We start from the raw sequence: 23,964 nt of genomic DNA on the forward strand, positions 1-23,964 counted from the left end.
TTGCATGTTTCAGTGTTTTATATCAATGGCAAGGGTTGTGTTTTCCTTGTTTTCCTTGTCTTCCTTGGTTTTTGAGGCTCACCAGTTTCTTCTCCCTAGTTATCTTAGTGGTGTAATGCCATGGTCATGAATCCCAACTGGCTTTGGTAAACTTAAGTCGTAATGGGGGTTGAGTGGCAGTTGAGAAGGTAAGTGTTGATTCTAGTTTGGGACTGAATTTATATGCTTATGTTCTGTGGATTTGACTCCTTGATTGTTCCTGGGTTTTAGAGCAGGGTATGTTATATGGATTACTTCACAAATCTGCAAGCGAGGATAAGGCAATCAAGGTATTCTTTTTCTTGAGAGCTTGGGTATTGTATCTGAGATTGCTGCCAGCTTTGTTTTTATGGTTATGTACCTGGTAACAATTGTTGATAAACTGAATTGCAGTTTGAGCACATCTGTTCTCAGTCTTGAGTGGGATAAACACAAAGTTCTCTCTTCAAGTACCTGGCTTCTTTGAGTTCAGTTACTTCTGTATTTCTCTTGACACCTGGTGGAGTCACTTTCGTGCTGTTAAATGTCCCACAGAGTTGTAGTTAATGACTGTAATTTATGATCTAATACTTGTTTGCACCTAAAAAAGTTATTTCAGCAAAATATTCCATTATGCTTATTCATTTAGACTTAAAAATCCAATGAGCTTTAATGGTGCTTTGTTTTCTTACAGTTCAACTTTGTGGGGAAGCTTTTGGGTCCACGTGGCAATTCTCTAAAGCGTTTACAGGAAGAAACACTGACAAAAATGTCTATTTTGGGCAAAGGTTCTATGAGGGACAAGACAAAGGTAAGAGCTGAGTATGTTAGTGTTTGATATCTGAATATTGTAGCTTACCTAAAACTTTTGGGGAGGTGAACAAAGCCCTTGCCAAAAATGGGAGCAAAGAAAAAGCCGTATCCTCATGTTGGTTAGATTCAGATGGGTACTGCTTTCTCTTGAGTCTGTTCTCGCTGAGTATTTTGAAGCTACCATGAGTTGTGTGTAGGATCCCAAAATATGGTCCTTGGGCATGTAAGTGGGGCATTACCAATGGCATGTTACAGATTGGTTTTGTATAGCTTATAATGACTAATGCCCAAGTGAAAATGGCAGTGTTCCCACTTTTAAAGGAACCCTGCTTATAAATTCCTCCAAACATGTTCACATAACATTTAAACTTAACACTTAATAATATTTCTAGGTAAAGGGAAAGAGCTGATGAAAGGAGGTAAAATACAACCAGAAGAAACTTCACAGCTCTTTGGTGGTGTAAAGATGAAAATGGATGGTACTATGAGCAGGTTCTGATAAATACTGCTGCTCAACTTCTGATTTAAAGCAGTAGACTTCAGGGGTTGGTAGCTGCTGCTTGATAGCTAGACAAGTAGGATGAAAAGCAAAAGGCTATATAGGAACAATAAACTACTACATGGTGAAGTATATTTACTGTCTTTAGGCATATTGCCAGATACCTTGTGGTGCTATGCATCATAAGCTGTGCTAGTACTCTGCTTTGTTCTAGACCATGAAGGGATGAAATACAGGAGCAAGGTGCAAAGCAAATAGGGTAAGCTTTCTCATAAGGCTCCTGGTGTGCAGTACTGCAGGGATGTCTATTGAATACATGAAGTTAAGCCAGATTGCCCAAACCATGACCATTTGGTGTGCTAAATTATACATGAGAAAATGGAGATTTAAAGGACAGATTGTCTTAAAAGTGGTGACCTTGCTGTCTTTTAGCTCCCTTGTTCCACATCTGGTTTGCTTTCATCCTTTCAGCAGCTCTCAAATCTCCATTGCAGTGAGGAAAAAAAAAACCCAAGTAGTGTTTTAGCCAGCCAAGCAGCATCCACATGCACTTGGCCCAGCCTAGCCAGTGTATGTACTGTCAAATAATGGAAGGCAGAGGATTTCATGGGAGCTAAAAATAGTGTCAGTGGGGGAAGCTGGAATTGGAAATAAGCTGTGGCTTTTCTGTTGGTCATTGTGGGGGATAAAAAGATCCTGAAATACTGAATGTATGCCCAAGGCTGGGAGATGTAGGCCAGTGGGTGAGCTCATTCTCTTTTGTGTGGTGTTTTGCTGTGGAGAGTAGTGTGTTGCCAAGCCATGTTACAGAATTGGTGAGGGAATCAAAGTGAACTTTGCACGTGAAGCAGGAGAAAAAAGATAGTTACTTTAAAAGCTTGCATGGGATTGCTTTTAGAACAACCTGCACTTTAATTTCTTTTTGTAAAAATTGCTGATTGAAATCCTTTTTCACCACGCACTGCACACGAAATTATGACTTTTTCCTTGCATGCTGCCTTTAGCTGGCAAGCTGAGTGATAACCACAGAAAATTTCTTAATTCTCAATTCTCTGCACGTACAACTGTACAGTGATCTAATTTTTTTTTTCCAAGGGTAGGGAATGGTTGATAGCATATATACTAAACCACAGAGGATATGGAGAACTTCACTAATGAAAGCATATAGCTTCTGGTGCTAGATGCTAGTTCATATATCTTGAATAATTGTGTTTTAAGTATATATTTAAGTGTGAAACAGTTCCAATTAAAACTAAATAATTAGGATGTGTAGTAGTTTTTTATTAGTTTACTGCTGTTTCTTATTCTGTTATTTGTTGTTTGTATTGACAAGAAAACAGTTTTGAGGGCAAAGTGTCTAATCTTGTTGACTCTGTCTTCATATTCCTGTTGTGGATGCTCTAACAGCTATCAACATTTCTGTGAGCCTTAAAACATCCCCATAGTCAAACATGAAGTATAGAATCATAGAGTAGTTAGGGTTGGAAAGGACCTTAAGATCATCCAGTTCCAACACGCCTGCAATGGGCAGGGACACCTCACACTAGAGCTGTCACCCAAGGCCTCATCCAACCTGGCCTTGAACACCGCCAAGGATGGAGCATTCACAACCTCCCTGGGCAACCCATTCCAGTGCCTCACCACCCTCTCAGTAAAGAATTTCTTCCTTAGATCCAATCTAAACTTCCCCTGTTTAAGTTTGAACCCATCACCCCTTGTCCTGTCACTACAGTCCCTGATGAAGAGTCCATCCCCAGCATCCTTGTAGGCCCCCTTCAGATACTGGAAGGCTGCTCTGAGGTCTCCACGCAGCCTTCTCTTCTCCAGGCTGAACAGCCCCAACTTTCTCAACCTGTCTCCATACGGGAGGTGCTCCAGTCCCCTGATCATCCTCGTGGCCCTCCTCTGGACTTGTTCCAACAGTTCCATGTCCTTTTTATGTTGAGGACACCAGAACTGCACACAGTGCTCCAAGTGAGGTCTCACGAGAGCAGAGCAGAGGGGCAGGATCACCTCCTTTGACCTGCTGGTCACGCTCCTCTTGATGCAGCCCAGGATACGGTTGGCTTTCTGGACTGTGAGCACACACTGCAGCCGGCTCATGTTCATTTTCTCATCGACCAACACCCCCAAGTCCTTCTCTGCAGGGCTGCTCTGAATCTCTTCTCTGCCCAACCTGTAGCTGTGATACTCATGTATGATAACATGAATGATATTTATGAGAAGCATAAATGGTTTGTCACTTGCACATCTTAACCCATAATTAAGTGGTGTGCATGAAAGATTTCCACTATCTTTGAACTAATAACTTTAGAAATCCATAGAATTAAATGCTTACCAGGTGCATCCCATATGTGGTAAGCCATGGGAGAGATTTCTTAGGGCTTTGTTTTTAAGACAGCATTGTATCAAATTCTCAGTAGTTCTGTTATTCGGTAATGCAATGAGATTACTTTAAATGATGGTTTAGCTTCTTGGAAGCACCTTTCAGATGGGGGATGAGAAGCAGCCTATCTGAGAGTAACTGTTAAGTCTGTGAACTGTTTTCGTGTGAATCCAAGTAGTTGGGAAGTGAGCTCAGCTCCACTACATGGAAATAGTTTTTCACTTGCATTGAAGTGGGTTGGGTGAAGCAGAATAAAAGAAATAAATTCTTCTGAAATAGCTAGTGAACTCTTTCACTCTAATGTCCTATTCCCTTCTCATAATGCTGTTAGGTTCATGTTCAAGTAGCACGGTTCTGTGAAGGATGTAATCATGGGGTAGAAATAGCAGTGAGAACAGAAAATAAGAACTAGGGGTAGTGCAATAATACTATGGTTGGAATAATATCAGTAAAAGAATCTTGTGCTTGTGGAATATTGGATCAAACCCATTTCTGAAGACTTGAGTTTTGAGAAGCGAGGCTTCAGCTTCACTTATTTCTGTGTCTTCTAGATGAAACGGGTGCATGTTCTCCCTTATGCTACAGTTTCTGTATGTCAACAGAAGTCAATGGGTCTTATTTTGTGTTGGTTATCGCTTATGGTTGGTAAGCAAACTGATACAATTCTGATATTTTAGCAACAAGATTGGTTTTAAGTGTATCAGAAGTATGTGATTTTTATCCTTTTTAGTTATCAGAACATGAGTAAATAGTATGTGCAAATGCCTCTGAAGCAACTTTAATACTTGGACTATAATATGCTTAAAGAAGGTGGTAAAAACCCCAACATTTTTCTTATCTCCTAGGAGGAAGAGTTGAGAAAAAGTGGAGAGGCGAAGTACTTCCACTTAAATGATGACCTGCATGTTTTAATTGAAGTATTTGCTCCGCCTGCAGAAGCATATGCCAGAATGGGACATGCGTTGGAAGAAATCAAGAAGTTCCTCATCCCTGTTAGTATTGTAACTTTTTCGTGGGAATTCTGGTAGTCTTGAGTGAGAAACTGTCTCTAAAACTGACTTCTTGAACAATATTGATCAGGTCATGTTACATGATCTCCTTCACCTGTGAAAGAAGTGATGCTTACAAATACTTTTCGTTTTGATAAAGGCAGTTGTTGGGTGAATGGATAACTGTCCACATACACTCATGATAACAGATCTTCATTATTTGTACAATTAAGTATGGAAAAATAACTTTGCTTAAGGTAGGGCTTTTCTGTGTTTTTGCTAAATTTGAAGCATCAGCGTAGGGTTCTGTTTCACTAAGAATAAATTTGAAATTGTATTGCTCCCACCCATAATCCTGGTTTAGTGTTCAGTGCTGAGAATCAATACAATTTTATCATATAGCTAGTGACACAGGGGTTATACTTGTTTTATGTCTACTTCAACTTGCAATGTATGGATATATAAAATGAGATGTGATTTCCAGTGTAAGTTTGTACTCCAGGTTTGGGATATGCTTAGACAATGGTGTTGCAGGGTTTCCAATGTCTTTCTAGAGAAGATTCTTATTTGCTTCTCATGTAAGGACCAGCCTTGATTGTTTTGTGATAGTAAACTTATGCTGGGGCATTTGAGGTGGTGTTACTGTGTGTGAAGTTCCTATCTGTATTAAGTTTTCAGTTGATATTCTTCTATTTTTATTGGCTATGAAATGAATGCAAGAAGCAAAGCTTTCTCAATGTACACTGACTTCTGTTTATCGTTACTGCTGAAATGGTTATCCAAGTGCTAGTTTTGATTCATGTCAGATAGTGGAAATGTGGGAGACCAAGCTGAGGAGACTTTGTTAAGGTGTGTGTTTGACAGCATCACATAAGCATTTGAGAGTGTAGTCAGTGTGGATGTATTCAGGAGCAGTCAGGGATGTCTGTTGTACACTGCTATAGCTTGTTGTGGGTAGAGCTGCTGGCTGTACTCCAGGGTGAACCAGTTGGTACAGATGATGTGGCAGTGCTGCTGTATGAATTTTGAGGATTTTAGTTTATTCTAAACCTACTCTAGATCCATGAAATTAAGTCCCCAAGTGTCTATAATTGATTGTGTGCTCCTTAGTGTTTATTCTGATAGACTTTTTTTCTGAAAGTTATTTCATATGCTCCAACACTACCCTCTGACATGAACCAAAGCCTGATAAGTAATGTTCACTAGGAGGTTCATTTAGGAATATGTGCTGATGTGAAATAACACATCTCGTGTTTTAAAGAAGCAAGCACCACATTATAACTTTGCTGGTTCCAAATATATATGAAGAGGTAAATAAATATACTACTGTTTGCACATCTTAACTGATTAGGTTGGTGATACTCTAGAGAATGTTTGTAGGAATGCTGGAATACTCTAGAGGATACTTGTAGGAATGCTGGGCTGTCATAATGCCAAGGTTACTGTATTTACAAGACTTTTAACTTGAGTGTGTGAAGAGATAAGGGAGAATTAACTTGAGTATTCTGGTGAGCAAACAGCTGCTCTCTTTTGAGATGGAAATATGCTCAATTTTGATAAATGCTTTTTGCAAGCACTGGCAGCAAGGATAAGTCTGATCCCGCTGCCACTTTATCAGAGGTCTTATTTTTCTTCATTGAGCTTGATTCACCTAATACCATAATAAATGCAAGTATATCAAAAGCTGCCCATGACTCTACTGCTAAGTCAGTAGAATTACAGACTTATAATGAGCAATTCCTTTCATTGGTTGTGCACTTCTCATCTCAATTTTTGATCATTGCATCTTGTACTGAGCAGAACTGAAACTAAATCATCTTTTTGAGCTATGGGATCAAGCCAACACTGTCTTAATTTTCCTGTGGCTTCTCAAATGTAATCTTATGAGAATTGTTCTAAATGCCTTTGTTCTCTTCTGCCCCCACCTCCTGTAGAACTACCGGTAGGCTAATTTTCTATAAGTTCTGTTGTGGCTTTCTTAAAATTATCACTACTTTAAGAAATAAGTCCTGCTATCAGTATGCAAGATTTGGCCATAATTTATGTTCTCCTTACTATGTAAGCTAACCATGCCTTCTAACAACTTTTGATGCTTAAGTTGATTTATGAATATGGTCATGGTGCAGTTTGCAGAGCAGGCTGAATATAAAATAACAATTGGTCCTAGGATGTAGGGTACAAAATATTCTTGTAGTTGCTGACTATACCAAAAATGCCTTAGTCTCTCTTCTGCTAAATTTATAGATCTGTAATATGCACCTTTAAGTTCAGCCTCAGTCAGCTGCAGTAGTGTACTTTCCTTTAAACTATTCGTATAACTCAAACCAAGACACAGAACCTTGACTTGAGGGGTTTTGCCTTGACTCTCACCTGTCTTCTGCAGGTAGAATTGCGGCTTCAGAATTCAAATGTAATTTATCTTCCTTTAAATTAGCCAGTCACTTTTGTTTGGCCAGAGCTTCTGGTCAGCAGTCCAATATTATCTTAGTATTACTTCTGCCAGTTACGATGAAAGGACCAGCATCTCCCCCTGGCTCCTATATTACCACAGTTTTGGCCAATAGGGCTTTATTCTACTTAATTTTTGAGTAGTGACAATCATTCTTCTGACAGCTGCAGCATTAATGATGCTGTGCTGTTGAGTACCAGTTGTTTTCCTTTGCTTTAAAGACAGGTATAGAAATATTGAGAGAATCTGTAGCAGACAGTTTGCGGTGTGAGCAGAAGCAGAGTTTTTCCCGTAGTCTGCTTTTCTTCCTGCTTGCTCAGTTTGTAAGCTGTGGTGATGAAAGTGTTTAATGGCATTTGAAAGAGCTTGATAGGCTTTGGAAACTCACATGGTTTCCCTTAAGCAAGCTGGCAAAGAATTCTAATGGGTGGGGGTGTGTGCATAAAGGATGCTGGAAATCTGATCACTATTGCACACTGCCAGGATAAAGATCTGCTTGGGGGTTTTGCAGAACTGCATAGGGTTTTGCATGGGTCCGTCTGAACATTAACTTTTTACTAATAGTTCGATAAATCAAAATAAGGTCTTAAGTGTATTGCTCAGGGCTGGGTGAAAATGGCAAATAAAACTGAAACTGTTGCTTAGTTGGATCATGTAAGCAATTCTGTGTAGGGAGAAACTACCTTGAATGTATCTTGATGGTGTAGTCATTCATAGAGTAGAACACATCCTCTGTGCTCTGAGAAGAGTAGTCAGGATGGGCAGTACTCATAAAATGAAAGTACATCTGTTTATTTGGAATTCAGCAGCAGCATTTGACTGAAATCAGTGTCACCTCTGCTGAAACTGTACAGGGGAAGAGCATAGTCTCGAGGGTTTCTGTGTCCATCTTCTGTTCTAGGTGAGAAAGAGATTGTTTCCTCAATTTGACTTGAAGTGTGCTGCTTTCCAGCAGTGGATATTCATAAATTGACCATCTGTTAATCCATTAGACTCTGAAATGGATTCTTCAATTAACACTGCTGCTTATCGTGGCTTTCTTGTACTGCTCCTTCACTCTGTATCCTCCTGCTGCCTCTGGCGCATGTGATAAGGAACATTTTCTGTTCTTTGCCTTTGCACAGTGGAGTCCTTGTCTGTGACCTAAGACTGCTGGTATGTCTGATAGTTTGCTACAGGAAAATGAGAAAGCATCAGGGAGAAAAAGAAGAATCCAACATGCACAGTAGCAACCTAAGCACATCCTTGAAGAAATTAAATTAGTATTAGATGATACAGGTATTTTTCAGAAGCTCTTTTGAGGAGAATGTCTTGTGGAGAAGTTATAAAGGGCATCGGATAAATACAATGTCAGAACTGGGACCTGTGTGTTTGTGGTACAGTTCCTTAGCATTTTCTTTAAAGATTGAAGTTTTATTTCATATATTACGTAGAAATTTCCATTTGTAGCCAGTTCTGGTCCAGCAGCAAGTTATATAAAGTATTTGTACTGTATATTACCAATGTATAGTTTAAACTATATGTTGCTATACAGTAGTTGGCCAGAATAATGTTTGATTGCCTATTTTCCCGAGGATGGCTCGGTTGTGTATTGGGTATAAGCTGTTCTGTAATGTAATCTGTTTCTCAAAAGCTTCAATTATGGAGCTTGAAACAGTTAATTTGGTCTTGAAGGCTCTTCTTCACCTTGTTTGCTGTTTGATTTCTGCTGCTAAATAGAGGATGATCTCAGATGGGCAGTTGTGAGTTAAATTTCAAAGCCTGGTCAAGGCAGATCAGACAAAATGCTTGTTTAGTGCCATTTTTCCTAATAGTAGTAACTATCTTTAGTAATGTCATGTAATGGAAAAATTCCTTATTTCTGTTTGTACAAGTCTACTTTCAAGGATAATTGAGATCTTTGAACTCATGTAAATTTTAATCTCCTTTCTATGCAGTTATGCAGTTGTCTGCAAGGCTACCTGATGGTCATTTGGTATCTGTCTAGTACATAAATGTGATGAGCACAGATTTCCTGTGGGAGATGCAGATGTTTGATTTTGTAATTGAATTATAAAATGGGTGGTATTTTAACAAATCTTCCTTCTTTGAAATGAGGGGTTTTATAGAAGATCAGAGCTGCTGTATCAGAAGTATCACTACTTATTAAAGGACCTAGTAATATTTTGATTCTCTGTATGTATACATGTTGCATAGAATACTTCTTGATTCAGCTTTACAGATGCATTCTTTGGCTCACTTTAAATGTAGGAAAAATGACAGAAAAACATGTAGCTCAAGAGTTCATTGCTGTCTCTATTATTCCTTGGATGTGCTTGTTTTGGAGGTTGGTTCAAGGTCCCTGAAACTCTTGTGCATTTGAGAAGTACTGTATTAATTCCATGTAAATCACTTCAGCTTTCCTTTTTGATAGACCTTGAGAGGTTTGTGCAGAATAAGAAACAAGCCATGTATCCTCAGCCTCTTTACCACTGCATGTTCTAGAACTGATTGGTTTAACTCTTTTTATTAGATAATTGTGCATGTGTATTGAATGAGTTCACTTGTTTATACTTTAACTCTTGATTCTAAGCATATATCTTATCATCTGTTCCTTCACGAGGCACTGTTCTCATGAGCATATTTGTTCTTTACTGCTTTGCAACACCAGGCAATGGGATTTTTCCTGCTTTTAACACAGTCATTGTACAGTTGGAACTATAAACCAGATCTCCACTTAGAATATGGGACCTTTATTTTTGTTACCCCTATCTACAGCATTTTAACTTTCATGTTTTAATTGGTAAAGCTACATGGAGGTAAAGTGCAATGGAAAAGAACATGCCTGATATTTTTTTCTCTCTGCCTCCCCTTGTTTTAGGACTACAATGATGAAATCAGACAGGCACAGCTTCAGGAATTAACATATTTAAATGGTGGCTCAGAAAATGCAGAAGTTCCAGTAGTTCGTGGAAAAGCATCGCTTCGAGCAAGAGGAGTACCAGTTCCTGCTTTGTCCAGGTAAGTATCTCAGCTGTAGGGGAATTTCACTTGGATGTACATTTTAAGCTTCTCCCACCTCACCCCTCAGAGTACAACAGGATCAATCTCGATTCATTGAAGATAGAATAATTTAGACTGAATTAGCAATGGTACTGATTTTTTTTAAATGAAACTTAAATGATGCCTATGTTAAACAATGTACATCAGGCAAGGTGTTTAATCTTACTGTGAGCAACTGCGTGCCTTGAATTTTCAAGTTGCCGCTTAGGTGCAAGTAGGGGCTATGTATGGGCCCTGCACAGCTCTGAAAACTGATACATCTGTCTTGCCTTCAGTGACATAGGAATTTTAGAGCAATTTCTCAGATACTTAATATTCATTTTTTGCTGTCTTAAGTTTCACAGTCATAATGAAATGTTACAGAAGTGCTTTGGAGGTAGAATATGGTTTTAGTCTCCCATCTGAGTGGCATTACTTCATTAAAAAGCAGCTTGTGTTTGCAGGAATAGTCTATTGCTTTTGCTTTATTTTTCTTTGGCACAGGAGATGTTTTATTTTTACCCTAGCAGCCCCCATCTTCCTTGCAATACTGAGATGACAGCTTCAGCTCCTTTGAGTCCTGAAGTGTGAAAACAAAACTTAAATAAAGTGTTTAACTGTTTCAGCTACAGTACAGAGAAATTATGGCTGCAGCAGCCAAGATTAACCGTTTCCTATGGTAAATAATTTTCCTTTAGCTGTGGTTATAGTTCTTATTAATGCAAGCTTGAATCTTACAACTCAGCTTTTAGAACTTCAGAATGATATTTTGAAGTGTTTTAACTCAGATGTTAGAAGAAAAAGTACTGAGGAATTAATGCATTTATACAGGTCTCAATTTATACAGTTCAGTGTATCCTGGTAGCAGCAGCAAATGAAATGCAAAATGAATCTTAGACAATTTACACTTCCAGCTTTGTGTCCTGTAGCAATATAATTTTCTCTAAAGCAGCAGATTTTCGTTTTTATAATGTGTAATATCTGTTTTGTGATTTTAATATTGTTCAGAGTTGTGATAATTATATACCGAGGTTCATTTCTGTAGCCCTGAAATCAGCCATACAGAAGTGCTTACAAATTAGAGATCTCCATTTTTGAGATTTTATCTGCTAATTTTACTTCAGTTCTTAAATACCTGGTTTTACTTCACCATAGATACCTGTAACAGCTCTGCTACAGATGCTCAGTACAGATACACTTGCACTTGTGTATTTCCTTCATTTTTCATGTCAAGTTAATGTTTCTGCAATACAGAAGTCATTGTTCTGATCTTATTGCCAAAACTTTATATCTACTATTAGCTAATGCATGCATAATCCATTTTTAGTACTGAATTTCTAACATCAGTAGCTCCATCCTCTGGTTTTTGGTATTTCATTTCATTTTATGCAAGACATATACTGTTACATAGCTCAGAATCCTTTGTGGTTGGCCTATAGCTATTGAAGTGTCTTTAGGTTAAACTTAAATGGTAGTATTTGATTTGGAGATTACAGCTAAAAGTTTTGTCATCTCCATTTCTCATATGTTCTAAAGAAAGCTGAAAAGTTCTTGGTTTGACTTGTCTTGAACCCCAAGACAACTTCCCCTCAAACTGAATTTCCCCTCTGTTAGCATATTCTGTAAGTGAAATTGAGTGCTATTACTGCTGAGATACCACAGCCATGGAGTTCAATATCTCAGTTGTGATGCTCTGATTCTTTTTCAGCAGAAATTGATTTCAGTAATACTTTCATTGAAGGAAAGCTTTGTTAAAGGCTTTGTCTTAGTGTTCAATAAAACAGTTTTTATACCAAGCATGCCTGAGAGCTCCAGTAGATGTTGAAGCAAAGCCTGAGAAGACTTCGTAAAATGAAGTTGAACCTCAATCCTAACCTCCCTTTATAATCTATAGAATATGTTCAAGATGTCAGTCTTGATACATGAAGCATTCTGTTAAGGATGCAATATCTGAGTGTTTAAATTCCCAATTTTTAAGCCTTTATTCCTAAATAGTTGCACTTAAAAGTACTAATTTATACCTTTGTTTACTCCTTATTAGACATGGTGATACTCTGGAGATAATGCATCTTTTCAAGTCCCTTCTTTTAAGACTTGTTACGTATGTTTAGCTCCGTACTAAAATCTTACTTTGTAGAAAACAATACATTTGTTGTGCTTGCATACACAATTTTAGCTTGTGCACAGGTATTTCTGTACATGGTAAGTAACTTCCTAATGATTGTGGCTTGGTAATTTCCTATTGTCATGTTTCTGGCTTGTTCCTGACTTGACTAAATTTGAGTCTAGAGCTAGTAAGATTTTGGGGGATAAGCAGATGGAATTTGCTGTTTTCAGCTTTACCTTTAGGACTGTTCTTTCCTCATCACTGGTTATGTTTAGTGGAGGTGACTATATAAAATGATCATGCCAGTTACTGATTAAAGTCTCCAAATAAACTTGTTAACATAAATGTTAATATACACCTCAGTAGTTTCTTTTCTAAAATGTCACATTCCTATTTTAAGTAAAAACGAGATTTAAGGATCACTGAATTCTGACTCAAACTAAGATGTATTTGAAAAGTGAAATTTTAGAGGATGATAATAAGGTGTGGGGTAGGGGCAAACAGTTTGTGTTATTGTTAGACAGAATCATAGAATGGTTTGTGTTGGAAGGGACCTTAAAGCTCATCCGGTTCCAGCCCCTGCCATGGGCAGGGACACCTTCCACTAGAGCAGGTTGCTCTAAGCCCGGTCCAACTTGGCCTTTGAACACTGCCAGGGATGGGGCAGCCACAGCTTCTCTGGGCACTCTGTGCCATAGCTCAGCACCATCTCATTGAAGAGTTTCTTGTATCATGTCTAAATCTACCCTCTTCAAGTTTAAAACTGTTGCCCCTTGTTCTTTGAGTAGAAGATACAGTTTAAAATCATCTATCTTATAAGCACACACACTCACACACCCCCCTTTAAGTATTGAAAGGCTGCAATAAGGGAGAGCTGGTTGGGTTGACTCCCCAGATTATGAGGAATTGCTTGAAAGCAGATATTTTGATTTCACTAAGATAAGGGGAGGAAAAAGTAATTTCTCAAAGCCAACATGTAGGAGTAGTCTAATTGAAGAAACAGCAGAATTCCGGTTTATGCTTGTATGAGTGTGGGTCTTTTATTTTTGCCATTTATTTTTTTATTCGTATTTCAGTGTATGCATGGATGGGATCATAATGGTTGAGTGACTGCCAGGCCATCAATGGAAAAATTAAACTTACAGAAGTTTTGCTGTCTGGTATGTCAGAAGTAACACAAGGCAATGTAGATCAGTGCAGTGTGTTCACAACTTCCAGATATTCTCCTGTCATATGTTTGGAATCAGATGGTTTCTTTTTGAATAACTTATTGTTGAGGACATGTAGGTAGTGTACTGCAAAAGATTGTGCAACATGAAAAGTTTGGCAAAGCCAAGTCAGGATCCAAGGAAAAGTAAATGTCACACCTACCTTCAGAAATGGCAAGGAGGACCTGTTCAGTATAGGCTGCTCAGCCTCACCTTGATTTTTACTGAGAAAGGTTGGGCCAGATGATCCTTGAGGTCCCTTCCAACCTGGTATTGTATAATCTCTAGGAAGGTGATGGAGTGACTAACCCTAGACACCATTTCGAGGTACATAAAGGTCATCAGGAGGAATAACTATGGATTCACAAAGATGTAGTCATACTTGATCAACACGACAGCATTCTGTAATGAAGTGACTGGTGTGGTAGGTAGGGGGAGAATAGTGAGTACTGCCTGCTGTGCCTTCAAGGGAGGTTGTCTCCATAAGATCCTCACGGAGAAGCTGTTGATATGTGGGCTGGATGAGCCGATAAGTGCATTGAAATTGGGCCAAATGTCTAGGCCCAGAGAGTGCTGCTGAGTGGTACAAAGTCAGCTGCAGGTCACTGAAAGCAGTGTACCCCAGGGGTCAATACTGGGTCCAGTCCTGTTTAACTTCATTAGTAATCTGGAAGATGTGGCCGAGTGTTCCCTTGGCAAGTTTGCAGGGGACAATAGAATCATAGAATAGTTAGGGTTGGAAAGGACCTTAAGATGAACTGGAAGTTCCTTTTATTCTATCATTTTAGTCAAAGATGGTTGGCAGCACCATCCAATGCATTCTCCATCAGGAAAGGTTCTACCATGAGAGCCTTAGCCAGTGTGTCTTGATTGTATAGCAAAAACTGTAACGTACGCATGTAAATATGCATATCTTGCTGGTTTACACTGGTGATTTGGCCTCACTCTGGCAGGTCTCCTGATTCCAGAATATTTGAAGTATTTATATTTTTTGGTTTAGGCTTTTTACAAATTCTTTAGATTACCCCTGACCTGCATTTCTGAGTATTTTACACTTGTTTTATTAGCATTTGTCCTTTGAGGTTAGAGATGGGTTCAGCTTTTCAAGTGATACCTCTTTTAATACTTTTTGTTACCCTGCTGTTCCAACCTTACTCTGAGGTCCTTTTGCCCTTTCTCAAGCTTTTTCTTTTCTTGGTCATGCTCTTTATTTGCTCTGACTTCCCATAATATTTCTTTAAATGGCTTTCCATATTGTGTATATCCATTTTACATTTAAATATTTTCAAACTTAATTTATATAAACTGCCCTGTTCCAAATTAAGCAATACCAGAACTGATCTGTTTCTCTGAAGGTATGCGAAGGTTCCTGTTCAACTGGTTCCTTGACATTTTGAGTCTGTTTCTGTTCATTGTTCGTGTCGATCAAGCATCTTTAGCTCCCTGGTAACTTAATGAAATAATGATTTACAGTTTCTAAAACTTTGCCCTTAGCATCATACCCTGCTATGACTCAAATCTGCGTGATGGGTACTTGAACTGTCTTGTTACTGGGTTTCCTATATCTGGACCTTCCTAGTCTCCTCCAGCCTGGTGCAGTAACCATGAATAGTTAATAATAATGGTTAATAATTAACCATAATGGCTAATACAGAGCAATATATCTCAGATGTGCTTTTCTTACAGTAACTCTTTAAATGGTCTCCTAATATGGGAGAAACTACTTTCCACCCATCACCATTTCAGCCCTATTAACTGGTTTTGAAGTGCAGAAAAATCCTTATGTGGATCTGGTGCTCTGATTACTCCTCAAGAATAAACCTATGCTGGCTCTAAAACTTGTACTATTTCCCTCCTTCCCCCTAAATGTTTTTCCATGGTTTTCAGTATGTCCCATTTCCTGCTGCTTTCACTTGCACCCTGTCTGAAGGATGCTGTGAAGATTATAGCTAGTGATTCTTGAATATTTTTGCTGACTTTTTTACTTGGTATTGACTATTGTCTATGCCAATAGGTTCATTTCCCTTTCTTTGGCTTCACTTGGAAAGTATCACATTTGCTATTTCTTTATATTACTTCAGCAGGCTGTGTCTGGGAACTTCACTGCTCACCCCTGCCCCCACTGCAATGAAGTCAAATAAGCAGCTGGTACCCTGTCCTGAGGAGGCATTCTACAGATTAGCCAAAACCAAGTAATAAACACAGTTTTAAATCACTTACTCTCTAGGCTTGTTTAAAATACTGTGACTGTGTCCTATCAGTAATTAGAATTAATAAAATCTATCCTGATTGTACCAAGTGTTTACATCTTTGCATTCATCATTTAGTGATGCAGTTTTTCAAATACTAATTGTGATCAAATGATTATATTTTTTTTCTAACTTTACCAATGAGATTATAGGATTTATTTGAAATGGGAGAGGAAGTCTTAAGGCCAAATCTGGATCTTACTTTATAATAAATTGGATATTTCTACTGAAATCAGTGTATTTCTACTCATTACTACTCTTCAGATTAATTAGATGGCTTGATAGGTAGAAAGGTGGTGTAGAGCTTGTGCTTGTTTTCTTCTGTGTATCTGTTACAATATTCAGTAAAGGTGTGATTTCCTTGGAACGTGTCTATATGCCTACAGAGCAGTCATTTAAACTCAGTTATAGTCCATGGGGTGAAATGACCTCCTTTAAAAAGGAGGTGCCTATTAGCAATGCTTTAAACATTCTGCTCAAGAGACAATAAATGGTGCAAATTTCTCACAGGTTGTACCTCTAAGTCTCTCCCTTTACTATAGGGAAGAGGGGGGAAAAGCCACCTCTAAATCATAGAATGGTTTGGGTTAGAAGAGACCTTAAAGATCAAAAGTGTTTTGGTTTAGGCCTCGGGTTTTTCACATGTTAAGTGTCCAAAGCGGTGAAATGCAATTTAATGTTTATTCTGTCAGAGCTTTAAGACCAAAAATACTGTTATTTCTTGTTCTTAAATACAGTATAACCTGATGCTTTATATGTATAATCACCCTGCACACTTGTTACGTGTTTGACTGTTTCCTGCAACAGTTGGAAATCTGTGCTTTAGAACCAGAAGAAAATCTAATGTTTTCCGACCCAGTCTCTTGCATGCAGTGTGATCTTTGGATTGCATATAGAAGCTTACACAGGATGATCAGAAGGCAGTTGCAGCTGATTCCTCTGTGCAGGGTTTGAGTATGATGTAGCCCTGACAGCTTCAAATTAACCTGTTACTCTGTGACTGTGATTTCACATACTAAAAGTCAAATTCTAGGGAAGTTGACTGCTCCAGTGAATTGGTTTGGGTATCTCTGTGTATGCCAGAATGGCTCAAGCTAGTGAGAGGTTCATCACTGAATCATGTCTAGTTTGTGTCTTTTATCATTTTTTTGCATAATGTGTGTAATTGGATTAAAGTATACAGAAAAAGTATTTTCTGGCTGTAGGAAAGCAAAACTATTGTGAAGTGGGGGAGGGATCTGTTGAAGGGAAGGCCAAGGGTGTAGTAGTTAATGGTGAGTGGTCCATGTATTCACAGGGGCCGTGGAGGAGTGCCTCCACCACCAGCAGGAGTACCAAGAGGGGCACCAGCACCCAGAGGAGTGCCTCCCAGTAGAGGACCAGTCAGTCGGAGCCGTGGGCTTCTAGCACCCAGAGCAAGAGGAGTACCTCCACCTGCAGGCTACCGGCCCCTTCCGCCGCCTCCAGCACAGGAGACCTATGGTGAATATGTAAGTCGAGATGCTGTTGTGCATAAAGTGTATAACTTTGCTGGGATGATCCAAACTATCACTTTACAACTACTAGAATCTCTTTAATTAGCACCTAATTAATCTATGGAAGATGTGGTCGTCTCTCATTACCCTTTCTGACTGCATCTGCTTTATATTAATGCAATTTCAGGTTATATGTACTATCATAAAGGCATTTACAGTGCATTTGGCAAAATATTTATGTACCTCTTAAACATATTATGTTAGATTCTGCTTTACAGAAATCTGAAAAATCACGCTGTCAATGGATTTTTTAATTCTCAGAATAATATCCTATACTCTTCTTCCTAACCTATCTTTGTGGGCATGGAACTGTTCAATGGAGAGACAATTAAACTATTTTTATGAAAGCTTCAGAACTGATCCTAAAGTTTTAAGTGTAGAGTGTATCTCAATAAGCCATACATGTTTATCTTGATTTTATTGTATTAAAAATTAAAAACCATACCAAAATATTTTATATGGCACATGACTGAAAATTATAGACAGTTATGAATTGTTAGGGTAAATTTAATTTAAACTGAACTTGCAGAGCAGTGAGATAAAGGGAAAAGCTCGTTAAATCAAAGCCAGCATCATAAAAATGGATTGACTTGTACAGGAAAAAAAACACTTTCAAGGACAATGCTTTTAATGTTTTACATATCTTAAAGGTTCTAGTGTGCCCTCTTTACGGCCAGGTCTGTCTGGACTTTGTCTCTGTTGTTCAGACTAGTGAAAAAGGAGTTCCTGAGTTCCAGAAAATGGTTTTGCTATTTAGATGTTCTACTTTCAACCTTTCTTCTACTTACTGTCTTCCCCTTCTCTTTCACTGCTCCCCCACCAAAAAAAGCCCATCCTCTAAATCAAATCTCAACCTTCATCCTTTCAGTCAGAAACCTGATTTTCTATATAACACTTAAGCTTTATGCAGAAAGTTTAATACTTGTACAAATGTTTATACGCATACTTGAACAGTTCAGAAGAAACTAATATTTGAGAACTAGTACTTGACCAATGTATGTGAATGCCCCCTGGATATACCTGACTTGGCTGGTTAAGGTGGGTATTGCAAAAAAGTGATTATTTCACAAGGCTTTCAAAGGAATTATTCTTCATTAAAGAGTCTGTTTCTAGGGCATACACTGTAGAACATATGGTGATGTGGTAGGAAAAAACATTTGAGTAACTTCATATTTATAGATATATCTGCTGTTTATAGCGTGTGTATGTCAAAGTGGTGTGAAGATGACAGCTGTTGGATCAGTATCCTGATGTAGGCTTTACTTCTGAGAGAGAGTAATTAGGTAATAGCTCTGTAAAGAAACAGTGCTGTGCCAAATAACTTCTAAAAATGCTCTGTAGAACTGGATCACTGATCTTCAAAACAAGATATCCTAACATAGATAAACACATTTAAAGGTGAAATCTGTTTTATATTTACTGTGTTTTGTCTCCTTTGTTAAAATGGAGATTCACTGTAAGAAAGTTTTGGTAGGACATGAACCATTAGTAATGGTTAGACTTGATGATCTTAAAGGTCTTTTCCAACCTAGTTGATTCTGTGATTCTCTGTATGTTAAATGCTTAATTTAATGCATTGTATTTTAACTGCCTGCTTGTAGTACGTTATCAAAGTGACTTAACTGTATTATGGGTTAAGGCAATATGGTTGGAGTCAGTACTTTTTCTGTCCTTTCCTTACTAATTGCTGCTTAGCCAACCTGAGTATCTGAGCAGGTTTTACTCTTTGCTGAGAAGTGTCTATAGAATGACGACATGAGTGAGATTGTGGGTATTTAAAGCAGCATAAAGTTTTGGAGCCTCCAAAGAGGTTACAGAGCAGCCTTTAGAACTGTATTGGGTTTGTGTGGGCCAGGTTTTGGTAGCAGGATGAGCGGGATGACTACAGGCACAGCTTTTGTGAGAAGCTGCCGGAAGTTTTCCCTGTATCTGATGTGGCCAATGCCAGCTGGCTCCAAGACAGACACACTGATGGCCAAGGCTGAGCCAATCTGTGATGGTGGTAGCACCTCTGGGATAACAGATTTAAGGAGTAGGGGAAAGAACCTGTGCCATTGCAGCCAGAAAGGGGAGCGAGAATCAGAGAGAAACATCTTCGCAGACCCTGAGGTCAGTGCAGAAGGAGCAGGAGGTGCTCCAGGCACTGTAGCAGAGATTCCTCTGCAGCCTGTGATGTGCACAGTGATGTTGGTGCATGTGATGGTGAGGCAGGCTGTGCCCTGCAGCCCATGGAGCTCCATGGTGGAGCAGGTTCCACCTGCAGCCCATGGAGGACCCCATGCTGGAACAGGAGGATGCCCAAAGGACACTGTGACACTGTGGGAAACCTGCACTGGAGCAGGCTTCTGGCAGGACCTGTGGTCCTATGGAGAGAGGAGCCTGCACTGGAGGTGGTTTGCTGCAGGACTTGTGACTCTGTAGGGGACCCATGCTGGAGCAGTCTGTTCCTGATGGATACAGCCCATGGAAGGGACCCATGCTGGAGCAGTCTGTTCCTCATGTATGCACCCCATGGAATGGACCCATGCTGTGGAGCAGTCTGTTCCTGATGGATGCACCCCAGGGAAGGGACCCATGCTGGAGCAGTTCATAAAGAACTGCAGCCATGGGAAGCTGAGGGACAGGAGTGATAGAGCAGCTTTGGTGGGCACCTGTGTATGGCCAGGGTCAACTTTTTCATGCCTTTGGGCTTATAAGCCTCTGCTCTGCTTTGTACTCATTGAAATAACGTGAAACCATGCAAGTTGAGAAAGAAGCAAAATATATTCTGGATGGAAGTCTTCAACCATTTACTTCTGTAATGCTTCAAATATCTCAAAGATGATGCAGGGCTTTCAACACACAAACTTCTTGCCCTTTTCCTCTGTAGTGTACTGTATACTTTGTGACAGCAGATGACTCACAAACACTGACTCACGAACAGCCTCCCTTTTCCTTCACTCCCTTTGCTAACTTTTTTCTACAGTCCTTGGGACCAATAAGTTTTTAACATCTATGAGGATCTTAATTCTGCCTCATGCATATCATAATTTCTCTCCTTCTTCTGGATTAAGCTGTTTTCTAAAATATAGTATCAGAATGAAAAGGGGATTATTTCTTTCATTCTGAAAATTTGGAAGGGTTAATTCTGTAGGCAGTATCTCACATAAGGAAATCATGTCACAGGCTATAGATCATTAATTTCAATTTAAGATGGGCTTGCTATCAACAGAACCAGGTGACCATTGCTGTCCTGTGCTTGAATTCCATAGGGAAGCTGTCCAGAACTTACCTGTTGCAGAAAGCTGTACACAGAGGTACATCTTTCTGACATACTTGTAGTGCTGACTCTGGATGCTTGATTTGGCCTTCACTGCAGAAGTGAAGATTTTCCTGCTACTCTGATATGTTGTGACCTTTTTCCAGTTCAATATAACTAGCTTTCCCACTCCACTGTTGCTGGTCTCACTCGTATGTATCTCAGCCCTAAGACCCGTTCCTCCTGGGATCTCACCATATTCTTAGTACCATGATGAAGTTTTTAAACCCAGTAAATGACAGTTCCTTATTTTCTCTGAACATTGCCCCTTTAATAGCTGTAGCATCAGCTTAGATGATAGGGAAAAATCAGGTCTCTACAACCAGCCAGCTTTATAATCACAGTTCTAACCTCACTGCTGTTTGGTGTGATAAACTTTGTCTGAAGGCTGACACACCTCCCATTGCTGTCTCCTCAACCACTCAGGTCAGGAGAAAGCCTAGTGTGATGTGTGAAGCATGCCAGGATTATTTTTACAATGCTTGGATAAGGGAGATCATGCTAGGTCTTGCTAGGTTTATGGAAGCACTTCCAGATAGTTTCAGGGACATCATCCTCTTAATGGAGAGTTTTTCTCTATTTATTATTCTAAGTAGAGAAATTGTAGGTTGACAATTTAGTCCATTAAGGCAAGAAATAGGGATTGTATTAAGCTGCTAGCTGGAAAGTTTAAGCTTTCACATATTTTCCTGCTTATTGAAAATTAACAGTATGCAGGCAATTCAGTACTCTTCAATAGCATCAATTACTTAAGGAATGTTCAGTCAAATAGGTTAGAACACAACTGTTCAGTCTCGGTTACTGTCTAGTTTGCTGTCCTCTGCCTCTTCCTGTTGTCCTTCTCTTACCAACTTCAAACACTTGAAGCTTTTTCCAAATCAGTAACACAGCAATGGGACTGAAGCTTTTTTAGGTTAGATTTTTATTTGCTGCTTTTTTCCTTTTACAAAGGAAAACATTTTGTAAATATTCTGTATTTTCTGTGAATATACTTGTGATGATGCCATGTCAAGTCTTGTTTTGGCTGCTTAGAAGTGTTAAATGTGAAGTGAGGTTTATGTGAGCTCAAAATCAGATATTTAGGTATTAAGAATTGGACTTAAAACATGGGTTCATACCCATTTCTGTGGCAGCATGGAATGTCTGCACTGAAGAACAAAGCTTGTCAATCTAGTAAGTTATGGCCAAGACTTCGTTCAACACTACCTTGGAAAGCATTGTGATCTAGATGTTCCTCCATGGCGGGGGGGAAGTTGTGGCAGAGCTTTAGTTCTGTTTCTGGTGGTTTTCTTGATGTTTTCTTGTGCTCAAACAAGGGTTACCTCAGTGGTAGATTTTTCTAAAGCAGTGCCCATGTGTATAATTTCTGGCAATTAATGTTTCAGTGAGATTTTGTGTAATAAGAAATTGAATTAAGATTGAATGTCGACCAGTAAGAGACTTAGGGAGCCTTTCTAATGTTAAGTAAATTGTAACTTGAAAAAGAACATTATGAACCATTTAGAATGACATGCCAGGAATGTTTTAACTTAAAGATACAGATCCAGGCTACTTAGAAAGACAGACAGAACATTGGGATGCAAAAAATACACTGGTAGACTTCAAAATCTACTCTTTAATATCCAGCTTTAATTATTGCCTGATTCTGGAAGATCCTAAAGCTTAGGGATTGCTGATTTATTAAGCTTTATAGTTCCTGAAGCATATACTTCTGGATATTTCCTGAAATACATTGTTTCACTGATGGACAAAGCAGTACTTAAGACTTAATTCAGGTTAAGTTTGTAATTCTCATATTAAGTCTGTATTATAAGATTATACTTTGCTATGTATACTGTAGGATACGTATATTATAGGTATTACAACAGTATGAGACTATGCTCATACTGTTTCCCATGAGAAATGTGAATGACCCAAAGGACGTTACCATAACATGCTGTTATGTCTTTGTAATTGAAAGCTCAGTATTTTTCCTGTATAGTGGAAGGCCCTTGGTCCAAATTCATGTCACAGGTATTAATGTTCCCTTGGTTCTCTCTGGAGCTGGTGTGCTGACAACCAGGACACTGACTGTCCTAGGATACAGGGTCAGGGGCAGTGGTTTGTGTCCTTTTGATATTGCAAGAAATCCTTACAAATCGGTGTGTAGACTTCAGGGAAGTTTGTTCACCAGTAACTTTTGACTGAATGGCTAAGAAAAAAAAACTACATGATGCAGAGATTATTATTAAAGATGTATGTGTGTATGCATTAGTGAAAAGAATGAATGCAGAGCCTTACTATTTAGAGGTGAGAGCCGATTCAGCTGAATAACCTATAGCCTATTACTTAGTGTACCTTCTTAGAAAGCTAGTGCTAATTCTGATTTGATTGACAGCACTGAGTTTGAATTCCCTGTTCCCTTGTTGAAATCATATTTAGTTTAGATTTTGGAAACCTGAAAATTAGGATTATGTGAAAGCAACTGCTTGGAGCTGTTAATAAAACGCTCATTTGGCATGGTGAACTGTTTTTTTTTCTCAGTGTTTGTTTGTTTGCTTGCTGTTCATGTTGAAGGAATGATCTGTTGGGGAAAAAGAGCAAAAATCCTTATATACCATATAAAATATGCCCAAACTTCTTAATAAAACCCCCCTAATGCTTCCTGAAGTGGCAGAATATTAGGCAGTGCCAGTCCAGATGACATAAGACTTTGAAAATAATGTAAGTTCTCCCTGCATAAAGCTTAAGTATAATTGTAATTCACTGTGCAGGAGTCACACCATGTTTTAATTTGTCTTGGTCTTCTGAATGGTGATGGATCCCTAATAACAGGCAACATTGATTTCAAATGCTTTTATTTGCTTAGTTATTTTGAATGTGACTCAAAATAACTGAGGGTTTGGAAAAGGGTTTAAGGTAGCTTCATTCTCTAAGAACGAGAGATACAATCTTCTGTCTATTCTATCTCTGTTCCCCTTTGTAGATAGTGTTGTGGTTTCCATTTAGGTATTACACCTTTTAAGCAATGTATTTACTGAGTTCTGGGTTTTCAGGAGTGTGAAGACTATTCCTAAAGTCAGGATGAATTCAGGTAAGACATGTGGAAAGCAAGCTGTTATCAAGCCATTATTTCTTGGCTTTTTTGCCAGTTCCAATGTTCTTTTTCATGCTAAATAGGGCAAGCAAGAAGAAAATGCAAAAAAGCTTTAAGTCCCTTAATTTGGGGTGTTTAGTTTGAATCTTTTGCATTGGCTTTCTCCTGAGTTTTCAAGATGAGATGGAAAGAAAAACGGAAAACCTACATTTTTGGGGGAACTCAGGTGACTTTGGTTGTGGAAACAGTAGAATACTTTGGAGGAAGGGCTGAAAAGCTTTTCCAGCTGGCTATCTCAAAGTTGAAAGTTCACCTA

General features: G+C 38.8%; 1 protein-coding gene across 1 annotated transcript in view; it reads left to right on the top strand.

Moving 5' to 3' along the window:
- The window catches only part of KHDRBS3 (KH RNA binding domain containing, signal transduction associated 3), a gene marked incomplete at both ends in the record, with an annotated part of 85,186 nt that overhangs the window by 37,391 nt on the left and 23,831 nt on the right, over nt 1-23,964 (top strand). The window contains 4 exons of the mRNA XM_080610764.1: nt 713-829; nt 4,562-4,708; nt 10,015-10,154; nt 17,037-17,229. Of these exons, the coding sequence (XP_080466890.1) occupies nt 713-829; nt 4,562-4,708; nt 10,015-10,154; nt 17,037-17,229 (597 nt within the window). The remainder of the gene's footprint in view (nt 1-712; nt 830-4,561; nt 4,709-10,014; nt 10,155-17,036; nt 17,230-23,964) is intronic.

The sequence above is a fragment of the Psittacula echo genome (genome assembly GCF_963264785.1).
Source record: "Psittacula echo genome assembly, chromosome: 2".
NCBI classification, from domain to species: Eukaryota; Metazoa; Chordata; class Aves; order Psittaciformes; family Psittacidae; genus Psittacula; species Psittacula echo.